The 18342-nt window shown below is 36.8% G+C and overlaps 2 protein-coding genes across 7 annotated transcripts in view; one reads left to right on the forward strand and one right to left on the reverse strand.

The window, feature by feature from the left end:
* The first annotated feature begins 1066 nt into the window (after positions 1-1066).
* Positions 1067-18342, forward strand: part of Fak (protein tyrosine kinase 2 Fak) — a 53132-nt gene continuing 35856 nt past the window's right edge. Inside the window, exon 1 of one of the 2 annotated variants that reach the window (XM_072900521.1) lies at positions 1067-2235. The gene's annotated coding sequence lies outside the window, so the exon portion shown is untranslated. Of the gene's footprint in view, positions 2236-15925; positions 16065-18342 lie in introns of those variants that run through there. The other variant, XM_072900519.1, reaches the window with a different exon arrangement.
* LOC140670084 (uncharacterized) overlaps positions 5310-18342 on the reverse strand; it is a 34857-nt gene continuing 21824 nt past the window's right edge. The window contains exons 2-6 of one of the 5 annotated variants that reach the window (XM_072900560.1): positions 7345-7376; positions 7207-7269; positions 6600-6872; positions 5783-6527; positions 5310-5750 (exon numbers count right to left, since the gene is read on the reverse strand). In XM_072900560.1, coding sequence (XP_072756661.1) covers positions 5623-5750; positions 5783-6527; positions 6600-6662 — 936 coding nt within the window. In that variant the 5' untranslated portion in view covers positions 6663-6872; positions 7207-7269; positions 7345-7376 and the 3' untranslated portion in view covers positions 5310-5622. Of the gene's footprint in view, positions 6528-6599; positions 6873-7206; positions 7270-7344; positions 7377-15784; positions 15875-18342 lie in introns of those variants that run through there. The other 4 variants (XM_072900556.1, XM_072900557.1, XM_072900558.1 and 1 more) reach the window with 4 other exon arrangements.

An 18342-nucleotide genomic window follows, 5' to 3' on the forward strand; every position in this document is an offset into this window, starting at 1 on the left:
TGTCTTACAATTAATTATTTGAAATTGAATTTAATTAACTGTTTTACGTTACCTTATATATTGCGCGTAATTAATGTGACTGAGATTTTTGTGTTGACATTTTCGATATTTCTCTAACCGCATTTAATATACTATATATATATATATATATAGTATATATACTGTACATATAATTAGTACTTGCAAACGTTTTATTTATTCTCAATGACTTTATAATTTAAATATAATGAGATAAATAATTCTTTTTTTAATTATAAAATATCGTATTGTAATATATGATTCATAACGATTTTACACAAGATGATTAATCACAACGATCTTACACAAGATTAATTCAGCTCCTTCCGTTTCTTTGATATTCACAAAAGATTAATCACGATTGTATGTGTACCACAAGTCCCTAAATAACTGCACATAAGGGCACTATTACACTTATCATACAACAAATTTTTCTAGCGTGTTGATTGGCTTCAGGATAGAAAATTTCTAGAGATTCGATTTTTCTATCGTGCAGCCAATCAACACGCTCGAAAAATTTGTCATACGACAAATGTAATATCGGCCTTCAACATTTTAGAACAAACGGACATGGTGAAAATGATTAAATCTTTCGATTTTTCTTATGGATGATCCGATTTCAGAATTTTGAGTTTCTATTACGTGAATTAAATATACATGAATTATTTTCACTTCAAAGCGAAGCGCATTTAGAAACACATATGTTAAGTACAGAAAATATACACGAATATATATTACGTTTTAAGGTTTTATTATTTAATTATTATTTAATAAACGCGTAAGTAAAAAATATTCATTAAATAATCGATAGTGCGTGAGTGATGCGTACATGATACGAGTAAGAACAATAATATACAGACGCTGACAAATACGGATTATACGAGACGTGTATAATATTCGCGATGATATTAAATAATATTAATATTAAATAATAAAAGCGAGAAATGTAGTGACTGTTTGACGGCGCAGTCACATATTGTTATCATAATAACGAAGAGAGGTCGAGCTCGCGTGCCTTCGAGTACCCCCTCTCCTTCTACTCCCACTTGACGTACTCATATTTGAAGTAGATTTTCGTCAAGTACGGCACAGTATAACCGTGACCTTCGCATAGCGAACGACTTTTATTGCGTGAAGCGGAACACACATATTGATATATTCAATATAGAAACTATTACTCGAATAATTCTTATATAATCGTAAATTATTCCATAAAAAGTAATAGAGATGAATAAATAAAGATCTCTTATATTTCCGCGATAGTGCTGGTTCAATTCCGAGATTTCGAGTTTGTCGTGATAATCTGATTTGCAAACTCGGAATTCTGGATTCGGACCGCATTACTTATTTAACGGAATTGCAAGTTGGAAGTCGAGGGTCGAGGATGTCCTCTCTGCGCTCGTCTACGATGTATTTTGTCAGATTATTTATGCGCTTGGCAGAATAAGTCGGAATAAAACATCGTGAGTGTCGAGCATTAAATTAATTGATCGCTGTGTGATTAATCTGACCGGTATGATTATCATTACGACGCGATATTACTGCCATAAAAATCACTTAATGTCTCTCTATACGTCCGTTTTATGATCTTGAATTATTCAGATAAAATATAGGTTGTTTCTAAATGAAGCGAATAATATCGCGTTGTATTATGCATAAATATAATAAAAGTGCGATAATTTCTTCGAGAGAAATTCCCACGAATTTTCAACATGTCTCCATTGGCGCGAAACAAACACATCAGCGTCAGTGGATTACGCTCGTACGATAATACGTCTCGTCGGTAAATGAATTATACGATTTAGTACCTTCGACAATCACCTGTCGGCGCCACGTGGTACGCCGGGCCCAAGATGGCGCCGCCGCACGACCGTATTGACAGGTGCTTCGGCAGCATGGCGACCAGTGTTTACGACAAATGATCGCGGTCGATCGGATTCGCGCCGCGAGTGAGCCCGGAGGCGGTTGTTTACGGTATCGGGGGTGATCGCGTTCCTTTCCTGATACAACCACGCGCGTCTCCTTTCGCATTCGCGGGTGTTCGCGGTAGATATAAAGTGCAAAATATCCCTCAACGAGACGAACAGCAAGTGGCGTGTGCTCGAACTGCTCGAAGATATCAGGTGGTGGCGGCGGCGGTGGTGGTGGAGGAGGAATTGCTCGCAGGACACCTCGCGCTCGTCGCTCGCAGATTCCTCGAATATCATCGTTCTAATCGTGAGTACAATAACAAATTATTTATTTGATAAATTTGAATTTGGGACCGCGAAACGCTATCTCGAGAGCCGCGTACAATGCGTCATTCCAAGGTGCCGCGAATTTGACAGTAGTGGAAAGAAAGAAAGAGAGAGAGAGAGAGAGAGAGAGAGAAAAAAAGAAAGAAAGAAAGAAAAAAAAGAGAGGGGCCATCTTTGAGGCCATCCTTTGGTATCGGTCACGCCGGCGAAAAAGAATAGCGATTACGCGTGCGGATCGTGTTACGTAAAACCACAGCCGGATCGAATGCCATAGGATGACGTCGTGTCAGATAATCGATTGAACAGGATAGGTGAATATCTACCTATGTGTCGCAAGATGCGATTTTACGAATTGTATCTGCGAAGAGCACGTTTGTGCGAGTTTTGCCTCAAACTCGTGAATTTTAATTCGCAATCGCGTATCCTATATCGTGAATGAAAGATCGTTCGTGGGAAGATGATCGCATCATCTCATCCCACAATCTTTAGACGAGATTACGATCTCTCAAGCGACTACTCTTTTAATGATTTCATTTATCAATCGATTCATGCATTTAATTTCGAGAAAATTTCGTAGACGAACGTTTCTCACGATTTTTTGAAAAACAATACGATTAATTTGTCACGTAATATATTGCGAGTTATAAATAAAGCAATTTCTTTGTGATATATTTTTTTTTTTTTTTTTTTCATATATGAAGTATCTTTTTCTTGCATTCGTCGCATTCACATTTCGTTCTATTGCATAGTCGGTTACACTACATTATTATTTCACCAGATGCAACTTTTACTTTGACAAATCCAATTTTTGCTCGTGTGAAAATTTTGGTTTTTTGTTTTTACAGCTATTGTAAACTTAATTCTACGTCAGATTTCTCTACGATACGCTTATCAAAAAATCAAGAATCGTTGAATAGAAACAACTTCTCTCTCTCTCTCTCTCTCTCTCTCTCTCTCTCTCTCTCTCTCTCGTTCTCTTTTTTGTCCACTACGTATATTTTATTATCTTATCATTATCTTACGTGGACAATAATAGAAGGAAAATCATTATCGGTTCAAGGGGGGGGGGGCAGTCAAATACACGAATGCGAACTCTCGTATCCGGCATAGTTTTAACATCCGGGGTAGAATGGCTGCGCTGCTCCCGATGTGTACGTAATTAAATTTATCGATCGCCGAGGGAGGCACGTCGCGGCGGCACTCGAGAACGCGCGTATTCATGGATCCCTCTTCATTTTTATCGCGCGCTTTTCTTCTTTTTCGAGAATATGCGTTTCCGTTAAACTTAATTAAAGAATACTGTTTCGGCAAAATATTCGCCATTAAGGTGATTATATATAGGGTAATTGCGCAGAAATCCACCGCGCAGTCTCGCACAAGTCCTTTTTTTCCTGAATTTTGGGAATCCGCCTTTTTTCGTAGATCGATCGATAGTTTTATGCAGCTTTCAAATTAAACTCAATTAAATTAAACTGTTATACATCATATCACGTGTGTGTGGTTACATGTTGTATTAATTTATTTTTTTTATTTTTTTTTTTTTTCTAAAGAGATAAACATTTCAACCAAGTTTGTAATTGAAAACAATTTGCACATGCGTGAATCGCAAATGCGCGAGCACACAAGTACCTTGCTTTGCTCATCGAACAAATTTCCAAGCGAGTTGACCTCCAGATTGGGCTTCTGCCCCAATTGTTACATTGTCGCCGTCTCGCCGGCACTTGTACGTCTTTTATCGCTTTTGTGCGTGCAGCTAGAATGTATCTAACGCATTATAAAAGTATTCAAGCGCTTTGAACCTTTTTTCTGCTAATAAATTTTTAAACACATCTTATTATCGTGACTTTAATTTATGCCTTTATGTAATATTTAACGAGGGTAAAATGCATAAAATGTGAATATCTCGAACATTATCAATGATGTAAAAATTAAAACTGAATTTAAAAGCGACAGCATTTCGAGTTTATATACTATTTTCTAGTTTCTAAAATTTGCTAAGAGAAGATTATAAATATAATACCTATAGTCATTCAAAATTATAAATGGATATGAAAAAACGGACATAAAATTGATTTTAAAAATTTGACTGGCGATTGTAGGTTACAAGTACAAAAGAAAGTATAATAAATATGTCCAAAAAGTATAATTTAAAACTCTGCAATTTTGCTTAATTACATTTTTCATTCAGCGATATCCTTGGAAATATTCATTTGTCACGTTTCACTTTGTATCCTAGAATAATTGTAATATAGCAAAAAATTTTTAAATCATTTTAGTTAAAGATGGGAAAGATATATCTAATAATATATAAGGTAAAAATAGTTTTCGGCACCGCTCGAGTGTCATTTCGCATTAATCGTAATATTAGAACGCGAAACATAATGCGACCAAGTTTAAGTCGCAACAACTCGCAAACTATAGATCATATTGCATTGTTATATAGGGTTATCTATATCGCGTTTTAATAGATGATCATGTAACTCTCACGATTCTCGTATCACCCGATTCTCGCATATGCGATTTCGTAGACGTGATATTCTAGATACGCACAAATAATTAGATGGACACGATGTATGCATGATTATATAACTCAATACGCACATTCGTGCGGAAAGCTCTCGTCAAGTCGAAACAATTTGCAATATATCTCTGTAACTCTCGGAAATGTTTGTCACAAGCTTTTCTATTTTTAAATTGTCGATATATGTATGTATTATAATAAATCACAAGACGCCGGACATGATGGAGAGACTTAAGAGCGGAAAAATCATTTAACTCTCGTTCTGGTTGATCGGCGCGAAGGCCGCCAATCGTCGCGAATATCCGCGCGACTGCTCTGTTAAGATTAATTATATTCCGCAACAACTTGAAATGATCTATTGTGTTTTAACGGCCGTGTCACACGCTCCAACCTTGAATGTAAGTCGAGGGAATTGACCTCGAACCGGATCTGGAATTTTTTTTCTTTGAGGAAGGGTAATATAAATATGGAATTATAAAAGGGTAGGGAAATTTTGCGTGTCATTCTAAAAGTCCCACACTACTTAAACGAACTGCAACGAGTTTGCGTAAGCACATCTTATAATTGGAAATATTCGTTATTTAATCATATATATATAAATTCTGTGTAAATATATCATTTATTTTATTTCTGTATTTATTCAAACATTTTAATATAAGCGATTTTACTAAAATATGCGCTTCGTTTTTTATCTCTTTTCCATATATTTTTGGATAAAAAATCTGTTCAACATGGACAAATAATGTAATAGCATACTCTCGTACATACAAATATATATGTAGGAGTTTAAATTGTTAATCGAGATTGACATAACGCATTAATTACAATATCATATTTTTAATATATTTACGGATAGCGTGGGTTTACCAATTTTCCGCTAATCACCGGTTTCTTGATATTCAGATCCATTCCAAGTTTATCGATTACTTTTTGTTTCAGTTCTTCATAATTGATCGAACCGTCTGAAATAGAAGCTTCTGCGATCGAAGCGATTCTGTCGTTCCACTTTGCTCGTCGCTTCCACTATCGGAGTCTTTAACATTCTTTCCATTGTTAGTTCCGATTTTTAATCCTACTAGTTTAATCTTGCTCTCCTTCTGATTCGTCGTATCCTTCGTATCTTGCTCAAGATAAAATTCGCTTCTCGGAAGCTTCACGCAATCCTTACCGCGTAGTTTTTGCATCAGACTCGCCGCCGACCTGTCAATTGTTCTCCTACAGAGTCGGATGTAATTGTTTTTTCTTGTAACATGATTATCAGCATTATTTTTCCCATCCGTGTCTTTCGGTACGAGCCCGATATTTGTTTTGGAAAATTTTTTTATTAACGTATCTGTGATACCTGGGATATACAGATTAAAAATATTCGCATTTTTCATATTTTCATTTTTCAAAACTCTCGTTAAGCTTTTAATCCGCTCTTTTTCCGTCGAAAGTTTATCCGATGGTACGTTGAGCAACCATTCCGCCTGTTTCGCGAACTGGACATTCGTCGAGATGCCTGCGTGATCGGGATGCTTTTTCGACTCTACTTTAGCTTGAAAATCCACATTGAGTTTCGTCGCGTCGTTGGAACCTATTATGGGTTTTATTATTCCCAACGGATGTAAAGAGCCACCATTCACAAAGCTTTGCTCATGTTCGACTTTCCTTTTATCTCCGCGAATATCTTTTGGCGCATCAATGATACCGACGACATCGTTCAATCGTTCGGTTACAGTTGTTACTTTTTCAAAATCGGAAGATATATTCTGAAAAAAAATGCGATGAACTTTGCAGCGTGTCGCATTGAATAGCGCAATTTAAATGAGAAAAAGACTCACCGGCACTGTAGAGGACGGTAACAGGTAGAGGAAAACCGAGAAGGGAAGACTGAGAGCGCCCATCGTATCTCGATTCGATCAAGAAACCGATCGTTCGTCAGACAAGCCAATCCCTTTCGCCGATTTCTTTATGTACCCCGAGAAACGATTTAGTCTTCTGGGCTGTGGTTACGCTTTTCTATTAGTTTCCTTTTTAATGGCGCGTTGCATATATAATTTTGTCCATTTACGATGTATTGTTTGTGCAAAAATCATCTTCGTCGTTTGACTTTTCTGCGGACAACAATTACTACTTAAAGGTCGCTTCTCATTGTAAAGTAAAATATATTTATCAAATTTATTATTTACATTATTTTTATTATAGTTTAATTATTTTAATTAAACTATTTTTGCAATCAGTTTTTACGATCCCGCAGCTAATTAGGAAATATATGAATCTCTTTCCCATAGGAATATCTTAATAGTGTAAGAATTTTTTGTTCCATTAGAATTGGAAGGGAAGAAGAGCTATTATCTTTCTCTTTGCTAATTATCTACGCAATCGCGCAATGAAATGTGTCTTTACGATTCTCTCTCGTAACGCGAAATAATTTACGACCAATATTACCTTCCGCTGGGATTCATCGATCTAGCCCGATTTTCAGCTATCGGCGAGTTAATGATGCGTGACCTGAAAATTTATAGTGCGTATAATCGAAAGTTCGTGTTCGACTCTCTTATGCTTTTTGCCCTGATGTATACTTACATCCTGTTCGATACGGTTCGTTCGATGTACTACTATAAAAAAAAGAAAAAAAATAGATGAAAAAATATATATAAGTATTATCGCGTCGGATATACATAAATATACATATAGAGTGAATTAGTTGAATACGAGGAGTTAGTCACTGAGGTAATTTTTTGTACAAGGGCTAGGTAATTCAGCGGCAATCCCAGCAAAATTTTGAGTAATCCAAGGAATATTTTTGGTAAATCTAAATAATCTTTAGCGTTAAAATAATTTAAAGTAAAATTTCTTTTTCAAAATTTATTTTTTATTTGAGATACTACTAGGTAATCTTAAGTAATCCGAGGTATAATTTAAGGGTAATCTGTATCAAAGGGTAATTTTTGTACATTATAACTGTTAGTGACTAACCCATCGGTTGAATATTATCATTGTTTTTCTGAATGTATTATCAATCAGTCATAATTTTTTTGCCTAGGTGTGTAAACGAGATAATTTTCAATTCGCTAATGTTTTTTTTCTCATCTTTTATATTACAATTCTATCATTATAAAAATAATGAATAAAATATTATGCAAACAGATTAAATATAACTCAAACTTGAGAGATATTAAATAGACCAAAAGATATTAAATGATTTTATTTGACTGAGAAATCTTTTTAATTTATAATTTTTAGCAGCAAGTCTCTACCTAGCTCTTTAGATATTCATAATACGTATAATGTGTGTATGTGTTGATAATAATTAACAAACTTATCGATGGAAATTAATACGGATTGCAAAGAGTTAAAGAATATAATATTCTATTGTACTTAATATAATGCTCAAGGATATTATTCGCGATATGGTAATCATTATAATACCGCTTCCTTAGTATCAGAACAACGAACACGGCAATGCGCCCACGCATGACGCCGTTTATAGCAGTTCTCGTTCGTATTTCCGGTCACGCGATTTCTCGAACCTTAATTAATTGTCACCGCGGTCATCGGCGGATCGACACATCAGAAAATTCGTCGCGTATGAAATTCCTCTTTCGCTTTTTCCTCTTCTCAATCTTTCAAGCTAATCGATATATGTAATCGATAGATAACAAACAGAGAAAGGTATTATAATTAAAGTAGTATCTCGCTCCGAGAAACGCATCTTCATATCAGAAACCGGAAGCCAGAAACGGACGCGCATCACCCATTGTCACGGCTTACTGTTTGCAAAAAGTCTCATCTAATCTTATCTAACGGTCCCAACACATCTATATGCCGTGATAAGTCGCGATAGGAAAACCCGTCGCTTTAAAAGTTCTGCCGCTTTTCCTGCGGATTTATTAATCCCCTATTTAATTAGGCGTCGTAAATGATTAAGCGTCGATAGGAGATTAACGGGAGTTTCGAAAAAGTTTCAATCAAGGCTCTTCGTTTCGGGTGAGAATAAATAGAAATTAGATTAATTTTTTTTTTTTGCAAAATTATTGCATTTTTTTCGACACTATTGTATTTATTTCAAACAGTGATGACATATAATAACTCTTTTGAAATAGAGATGATTATACGATGTTATCGCGAGCGCTAGACGACAATTTGCGAATTGACATGGTCGAGGTAATTTAACAACCGAGCACATATATGCGACGAAATTTCTATTCTCCGAGCAATTTCGCGATTATGCGAGCGCGACAAAGATGAGAACGGCGACGGACTCGCGTTTCCGGTAGAAACAATTTACCGCGCGTCTCGCGACGACTCGTTTGGATTACCAAGATGATATCAGTCATTTTACCACGGTAATTAACGCCACCGACCGCATACGCGCGCGCGAGTAACCTCGAGAGCTCTTGGTTTCCAATGAGCGGATAAGATGCATATTGCAATTAAATGCCGCTATCATTAATCATCCAGATGTAAACTGTCATGCAAGAAGAGGCGTATGTACGTATACGTGCGAATATAATTATCGATTTATTTCAGATTTCATTTAAAAATGTTTTTCAGAATTTTTCTGATTTTCGAGAATTTTATTTATTTTAGATTTATTGATTTTATTTAGCGCAGATTATTTATATAATTTCTTTAAATCTTCGATAAAAGTTTAGTTGTTGTAGTTACGCTTTCCCGTTTGTTTTATTTTTTCTCTCCATTTTGTTGATTAAAATAAATAACGATCGAATTCGTTTCAATTACGGAATATTTATATACATATAATACAAAATGTTTAAAAATATATATGTGTAGAATATGTGTCGAAATGTACGGCGTATAAAATTATAAATAAAAGTTTATTTTTATTTTTTAATATTAATACCGTTACGAATTATAGATTTTTTTTTAAATGCAATATAAGGATATCATTTCTTTATTTAATTCGAATAGAAGCAGATTGTAGCTAACGAAGGATATTTATTGAGTGAAAAATTGCAAGCTATTATAAATTGAAAACGGCCAATCGGTTGGAATAATCCAATCAAGAAGCGTACGATAATGGAGAGCTGTATACTTCTCTAACGTGTCCATGCCTTCACCGTGTGCTCGCGCGTCGCTTTACGAGATATGACTTTAAACGTTTGTCGAGAGAAAGGAAGGATTTACGATGGAAATAATTTCCAGAATGCTCTGCAGAGTTTATTCGGCAACCGTGCTGTTAACGGCTGCCATCTCGTAAAATCTTCGCGCGTACTCTTTTCTTCCTCTCCTCCCGGTTCATTGACTTCGTTTACGAGGAACGTCCTTCGTTTCCGACCTCTCGGTGCAATCATTTGCAATTATTCACATAAGTTGCTTCAGAAATAATTAAACCTCTATAAAGAATCAAAGATACTTGGCAATCCTTCATATACATACGTTTCAAATTTACGTTTTTTAATCAAGCGTGAGATTATAGAAATCGGACTTGATTGTGAAAGATAAATAGTTTGCTAAACGATGGAATCGTTTCTTCATTCGTTAACGCGATCTCGCACGCGAGAAAATATATTTAGACGAACAACACGCATCCTTTCTCGAAAATCGCCGACAGGCGAAACGAGCGATTTCAAATCGGTTCGCTCCGCACCCCGTTGTTCCGCGCTGCTTTTTCTGCGACCGATAATAAGCGGTCGCACCAAATTGGCCGATCATTTCAGGTGAGTCTGCCTACGCGGACCTAGTAGTTAACATCCACCTCCGTCCGGTTATTATCCCGCGGGATGCGGCCACCTCCTGCATCCCCATTCCTCTTTTGTCGTTTTCCATTTCGCATCTCATCGAAAAGGCGGGCAAGTAAGTATATAACGAGGCCAAATATTTCGAAAATATGTTGCTTCGTAGCTGTCGTTTTCGGAGTTATATTTAAAGCGATGCCAAACAAATTATTCGTTTAACCCTTTTTCCGATTTATCTAAATAATTGATAATGTCATTCTCGAACGATATATTGATAAAGTGAATTTCGTACGCAATGTTAGCAAATTTGCTCTATTGTGATGTACATAGATTCATATATGTATGTAATATAAAAAATGTATATACGTTTATTTATCGTAATTGAAAATAATTGAAGAAGTAAAAAATTACATATTTTATGGAATAAATGCGTTTATTATTCTTTCTTCTTCTTCATGTTTCACAAATTTTTCAATTTCTTACGCGTTCTCTAAGCCGACTAGCTAATCAGTGCCTAATTTGCTTCGTCACAAACTACCTGAACATTTTACTTTTTCTACCAAGTAAAAAAGCATGATGCGAAGCAGAAGTATATGTGTGAGTGCATGCGATTTTCCTAACGGACAGATGACCATCAAAGTCAAAAACATTCTATGTGTCTTTTTCGCGTAATGTCTTCATCTTTCTGTCGCTTCTCGCTGCTTGTCGTTTGCGCTTGCGGAAAAGGAGAAGAACCAGAAACGAGAGAGTGCAACGAGCCGTGTCTCGTTCGATTTCTCAGACATTTCAAGCCACTTATTACGCGCGGTCTCTCACTTCGTAGATAGTGAAGAAGATTTCCTTCTTGTTTCCCTTCCACACCTTCTCTCCTCCATTATGTCCCTTTACATCTCTTCCACGTGCTCTCATCCTGCCGTTTTATCCATTTTGTACCCAACGCGCCTTTACAGCTGCAATTGTAGAAAAGAAACTTCAACCGCGCTCTATCTTTTTCTTTCGTGCAAGATTGTATCTCGAAACGAATAGCGGCTTCGTGTCGAAGGGTATTATGCGTTTACACGAGTGATGAAAGCAGTTTTCGTAGAGTGAAAATCTCTCGGTGCTTTATGTATCTTGGAGAGATTCAGAGAGAGTTATTGCAAAAGACAATGCAACTTATTTATCTACGTATAATAACGGTAAAAATAACTGCGTAATTATTTATAATTTATTGTTCTTAAAGATTGTTGAATTGTTAGAGTAATTTATAATTAATGTATGTGTTTTATTCTACTATATAGATAATTTTAGAAAAAAAAAAAAAAAAAAAACAGAGCGTAAATAATTTTTTAAAATATATTTTAAAGACATTGTGATTTTTTTAATGTTTTTTATTAAGACTGTCCTTTATTATTATTTTTTTTCGCACAGCTGTATAAATTAATCTGCAAACAAAGACACCGCGTCTGTCTCATTCATCTCGATCATACCTTCCGGCTAATTAGGTCAGTGTTTGTTTAGATCTTCTCTCTCTTTCTCTCGCCTCGTCACCGGTGCATATATTCCATTAGCTGTCGTAACTAGCGCGAGGAACGACTAGTCCACTTGACCTCCGCTGGGTTCAACGCTTTCCATATTATCAGGAACATCCTTTTCAAAACGTCGCGTCTGCAAATTGGCGTAAAGTGCTTGAACGACAATAACGTCCTTCTTCTTTCTGTCTTTGTTCCTTGTTGCTCTCTCTCTCTCTCTCTCTCTCTGGTCTGTCTTCTTCAATCTCTTCTCATCGTCTCGTCGTGGTCTCAATCCACCGTGGGTGGTGAATGATTCAACCGCGAGTACTGTTACGTTCGGTGAAGAACGAAGCTTTGTTCTTCAGGTAGTTTGTGACGAGGCAATCTAGGGGTTGATCGGCTGATTGGAGAAACGCGTAAAAGATTTTTAAAAATTTATAAAAAAAGATGAAAAAAAAAAGAATAGCAGACATTTGATTCTTGATATCTTTTGAATCATCTTGCGATGCATAAACGATGAATAAATATATTTTTTTGTAATTAGTGGCTCTTGCTGTTTTGCATGAAATTCATTAAAGATGATGTATGACGGCAATTACATAATAATGTCGAGAGCGCATCAGATCCCGGTTCTCTCTTACGGTATTGACCTTTTCGTGCGCGCACGTGCTTTCATGGATCTTAAAATAGACAAAGTTGAGTGGCGACAAATAAGATTGGCTACGCGTGCATAAGAACGAGATTAAGTCGACCCTTCAATAAGTTCCTGGAAGATCTAGGATGATTAATTTCGCGGCGGCTTCGTATTATCATTAATCATTCTTTAATCTCTACATGTCAAGTAGAAATCGCACAAGCGTTTCCAAAATATACTTTCGTACTAAGAATATATGTACGATGTGAATTAATTAATTACTCAACGGAATAATCGTCGAGGTTGGCAAAAGAATGTTGCCTTGAAAAAACGGAGAAACAAGAATGCCTTTTAAGTACGAGAAATTACATGAATATTATAAATTTTCTCATAAATATTTCTTTAACGCTCTCATCTACCGAGTTATCCTATAGTTGAAAGTGATAGGCTTCTCGATCTCACGTGCGGTAGCACGAAGAGATAATAAAAGTTTGTTCGGACCTTTACCACAGAATAATAGGCTGTTAATAAAGTTGCGCGCGCGTGCTCGCGCTTATATTTACATGGCTGATCGCGCTAGCCACCGGATCGAGGCGGTGGTCGTAACGGCCGTAGCCACGTCGATTCCCAACAGCTGTGTCGACATGCACCGCAAACATGAGCTTTCCATGTGAGATGCACCACGCACAATCGGGACGGGAGGCAAGCAGAGTAGCGAAAAACGCGATATCGTGGCTTGGCGATAGCTTGGCTTTCCTTTACTTTCTATCTCGTGCTTTTGTCAACGTATTTCTACCGCTCTTTACACGTGCCGGTTAAATAAAGAAAAATTTTCGAAATTTTGTATTTCCGCAAAATTTCTAAAAATAAAGCTAAGAGCAATGCGTAATTTTCAATGCGATAATACTTGTTCTAAACTTTTCAGCTTAAAGTTTTCTACTTTGCTTCGCATCTGCATGAGTTTATTTAATTTTCATTCATGTGAATTTTGCACTCTTAACTTTTTTAATAATCTAAGTTTTCAATGCAAGAGATAATATTTTGTCTTCGATAACAATGATTTTGTTTGTAATCGTAGCTATATAAAAATATAGTATTTTGAAAAATTGTACTGACAAGGGAAGTGTCACAACTGTCCGACACCGATTTGGTTCTCCTTAAAATATGTTGTTAAACACAAAAATCTAAGAGATACGTATTTTTTTATACGTGCCATAATTCATGTTTAGGAGGTGAGACACCCTTTTGAAAAAAAGCGGTATTTTCTTTCAAAGTCGAATATCGTCGAAATTATAAGAGATAGAAAAAAAATTGTTAAATAAAAGTTTAACGGTTTGAAGAGTAACTTTAAAGTTATGAGAAAAAAAATGTTATTTTTATTTATTTTTTTTCCAAAAACCCTCCACTACTCATATTTTTTTAAAAAATTGTTAGTTTTTTTCACCAAATTAAAGCTTTAAAAAAACCGTTAAACTTTTATTTAATAAATTTTTTTTCTATCTCTTATAGTTTCGACGATATTCGACTTTGAAAGAAAATACCGCTTTTTTCCAAAGGGAGTCTCACCCCCTAAACATGAATTAGCGCACGTATAAAAAAATACGTGTCTCTTAGATTTTTGTATTTAACAACATATTTTAAGGAGAATCAAATCGGTGTCGAGCAGTTGTGACACTTCCCTTGTGAGTTGACTGTCACATAACTCTAAAAAAAAAAATCGTTGATATTGTCTTGATTCCGAATTATAAATAATGATTTTCCTTTTGTATATTGTAAAAGAATATACCTAAACTTGCCTAAACAATAAGTGTAAAATTCCACACTAAATGATAGAGATATTATTCATTTCTATTATTTATTATGTAATTTTATTATACTTTTATCATATACTTTTGTCACGTAATTCTATAATATTTTTTTTACAATATATGAGACAAGCTCGAAAGAATAAGTTAGCGATGATTTCGATATCACGTTTCTGCAACGATGCATCGAAGAACATATGAAATTTCTCGCGTTTCTACTCCTTCTGATTGAGTCACCGGTGTACATGATCTAAGAGCCGATCTAAATAAGAGTCACATTACGCGCGATTGTTTCTACGTTTACGTCATCATTGTTTTACGTCGTATTAGACATCGATCGGTTTAAACGACATATCTCATCGCGACATTTGGAGGAGTTTCAGGACATCTGCGTAAATTTTCAACCACGATGATACGATTAATCCTCTTTAACAATTTAACGATTATTCTCTAACGACGCACTGTCACGCATGTGACACAAATTTATTCGCGGTCGTGAGCACTTAGTTTCCCCTGTTGCCTCGATGTTCGCTCTGAAATATTTCATGATGAATCATTCATGTTTCATTCCCAGTTATTTTTTCGGCAAGAATAGGATTGTATATCACTTGCTTTGTAATTCATAAAAATTGTATGCAGAGAGAAAGAAAAGAAAAGAATTCGGTCACTCGTTCCCATTTCTTTAGAGCGATATAAAACTTAAGGATTCCCGCAAAATACTCAACTTTTCGCACGATATTGTACAAGAGGTTTTGTTTGAAGATGTGACACTAATTCTCATCGTCGTCGCTTGGTCGACATTCTTTAATCCCGTGTATTTCCTTCAGAGAGCCTGCTACCCTTATTTTCTTCGAATCACTGCAGTAAATGGACATAGTTCTTTCTCATGTTATTTCTTTTAATAAAAAAGAATGAGAGATACTTTTAATATATACCAAAGAAAAATCGATAAACACAAAGATGAGCAAAATTAAAGGAAGGTGAATGATTAGCGAGGGCATTTTTCTATTGTCTTTGACGAAGCTGGAAAATGAAAAAAATCACAAAGGAGAACACGTTGAGAAAATGCAGAGGGGATTAAAAGGACGACGAGAGCTAGGCAGAGGAGAACGAAGGCAGGCAGAGGACGAGACGGGAGAAAGAAAAGAGGAAGAGCAAGAATTGATTTATTCATTTAAGGAGGAGGGAGAGGTAGAGATAAGCGCTGATAGAGAGTGACGAGGACGGTAAAGCGCAAGGACGGAGAACACAAGCAGCGAGGAAAGAGAGGGACAAAAAGAAAGAAGGAGAGAGAGGGAGAGGGAGAGGGAGAGGTTGCAGTGCAATGAGTGCGAAGAGAACGAAGGCAGGCGGAGTGCGTGAGCGCAAGAAGTGCGTATGTGAGGGACACACGGTAGCTTCTCGTAGCGAAGACAGTCGCTGCCCCGCCGCAAGGCTGCTCGGATCGTGCCGGAAGAAGAGTCCGCCCACACATCCCCTACGTGTGTGCCCTTTTTTCCAGTCGCGAGTGTCCCCTCTTCTTCCGCATTCGAATATCGATTCGCATCGAGTGATTGCGTTGTAAAAAAAAAATATGTGCGTCTCCTTTATTCGGTTTTTTACGCAAGACTAGTGTTCCTATTACATGTCTCTGTGAACGTGAAGATAATAACTTGATGCTTATACTTGAAAGGTAGTTGGCGAAAATCGATGTCGAATTATATACATTCGAATCTAGATTTTTGGTTGCATTTGGATTTCTACGGAAATTGATGTAAAATATAATATTTAGTTATATTGACGAATAATTTGCAGCTTTTCGAAGGCGAACTTGTATCTGAACCGGTTAAATATATAGCTCGAGAGAGTCTTAGTTTTTAATTGCCCAAGTTTGTCCGGCGAATGAGTTTCCTCTCTTCGAGTACCTCGCAGTCAATAACAGTCGTTCAAGATCGTGATTAGGCAAAAGTTTTGGAACGACGTGTGAAAGTGGGAATTTTTATCGAAACGCAGGCGAGTGCTTGCGAAAGAAACGTCGGAGAAATTAATGAGACATCCGCAGAGTTAAAAGCATGGCCGAGAGAGTCGCGTGAGTTGGTGTAAACTCGTATAGTTGTTGGAGTTCCTCGAGTTCTCGCTCCAAAAATAATCATAGTATTTTTACCATTCGCTTTATGTTAACTTTGATGCCGTGGGCGAACGCACAAAGTGGCGTTAATTTCGGCGTCAAATATATACGTCATACCACGAAGGTACACGTGTCAATTTGAAAGAGAGACGTAGATTTAATAACGTTATGGGAACTGCTTTTATATTTCGCCGTGATGAATCACAGAGATTTCTCGCCCAAGGTGTCTATCGACATTGCAAGATACAAACATAATTTTAACTCACATCAGACGCAAAAGCGCCAATCACGTTTACGTTTTTACTCGCGATGCATCACAGCAATTGATATGAATCGTGAAGAGAATCGTCATTTATTCTTTGCGTCATTTTTATTTCACGCTTTGTGCGTCATAGACACATCATAGATAATCAGAAAATTATATCCTATATCATTCACATTAATTATAGCCTTTACATATACTTTAATAGCTATAAAAAAAGATATATTTAAACGATCGTTATTAAAGTTTCAATAGACATTCTTTTAAAAAAAATTATAATAAACTGATAAAAGAATCTGCTATTATAAAATAATGTGGCAAGGATGGGACATCCCATATAATTGCCGCTTTCGAGCCAGCGCTTCTAATTACGTTTTCCTGTTGAGACGCGCTATCTACGGTTTCATCGTTCCTTTAAGCGTGTACGACCTTTCGTAGCCGCATTACGTCGACAATGTCGCGTACACCCACGAGCTTCTGTGGCATCACAATTCCCGTCTTAAAGTCCGATCGTGTCTCGTTGCTGCCACTTTTGACATTGCGACTTCTAAGCAACTAACGGGAATTCCAGGCACGGTCGGATCTTGGCACGATAATCGTTGAATCGATTGCGACTTGGTTGAATGAAACGTGACTGTCGCGCTCGTCTTCCGCACTCCTTGTCCATCTCTAATCAATTAACGTTGTTTTTTCCACATGCTTTTATCGATTTAGACGGAAATCGTAATCGTTGTTTGAACGAATGATTTATTAGAACGATTTAATAATCGCTCCAGCGCTAATGACCGGCCGAGTGTCGGGCAGCGTCTAATTCCGGCTAATGGCCGGATAAAAATAAAAAAATAAAAATAAAACCAACGAGACCGCCTGCCAAATTGATTATTTTATACTGCGAGTTCCTCTGATAATTTTTATCTACACGTTCGCTGACGCGCGAACGAGAGATAAGAAAAACATCGCGCGTTTTCCAAGCTCCTTGAAGCAAAGTGCCGTTACAATTATTGGCACTTGTCCGATGTGTGCAATCTTGGAACCGTGGAACTATGGGATCTCGAAAGATGCCCGAGGGAGATGGCAAAATTTGCGCTCCGACTAACGCACTAATATATGTAATAATAAACGACCCCTCACATCCTTCGGTTTTCGCGACCGTTCGTACACATCGCGAGTATGACGTAATATCGCGATAATCGATATCTCATCTTTCGCGCCCGGTCAATTTGATTAATATCTGGGATTGGAACGCGTATAATTATGCTATAATTATCCCGAATCTATACCGCGAGTCGCCGGAAGGAAGGAAGGGATGCCGTATAATTATTACCAGATGTTCAATTTGACAGGCTGTTTGGAATTTAGAATTTTGCTCCGCTCTAATTCTGATTTTTGTTCATTTATTCTTTTTGTTTCATTCAAATTTATTTAACCGACGCGGCGGAAAATCTATCGGAAACACTTCGCGGTCGGTCTTATCTTTTCTGCGTCGCGCATGAAGCGTACCAGAAGCGTTGGAAACGTCAGATTCTTTTTTTTTTTCCGACTAACAATGTGCGACAGCGGGTCAAGAGTAGCTCGACGAGC

Source organism: Anoplolepis gracilipes, chromosome 10 (genome assembly GCF_047496725.1).
Source record: "Anoplolepis gracilipes chromosome 10, ASM4749672v1, whole genome shotgun sequence".
Lineage (NCBI taxonomy): Eukaryota > Metazoa > Arthropoda > Insecta > Hymenoptera > Formicidae > Anoplolepis > Anoplolepis gracilipes.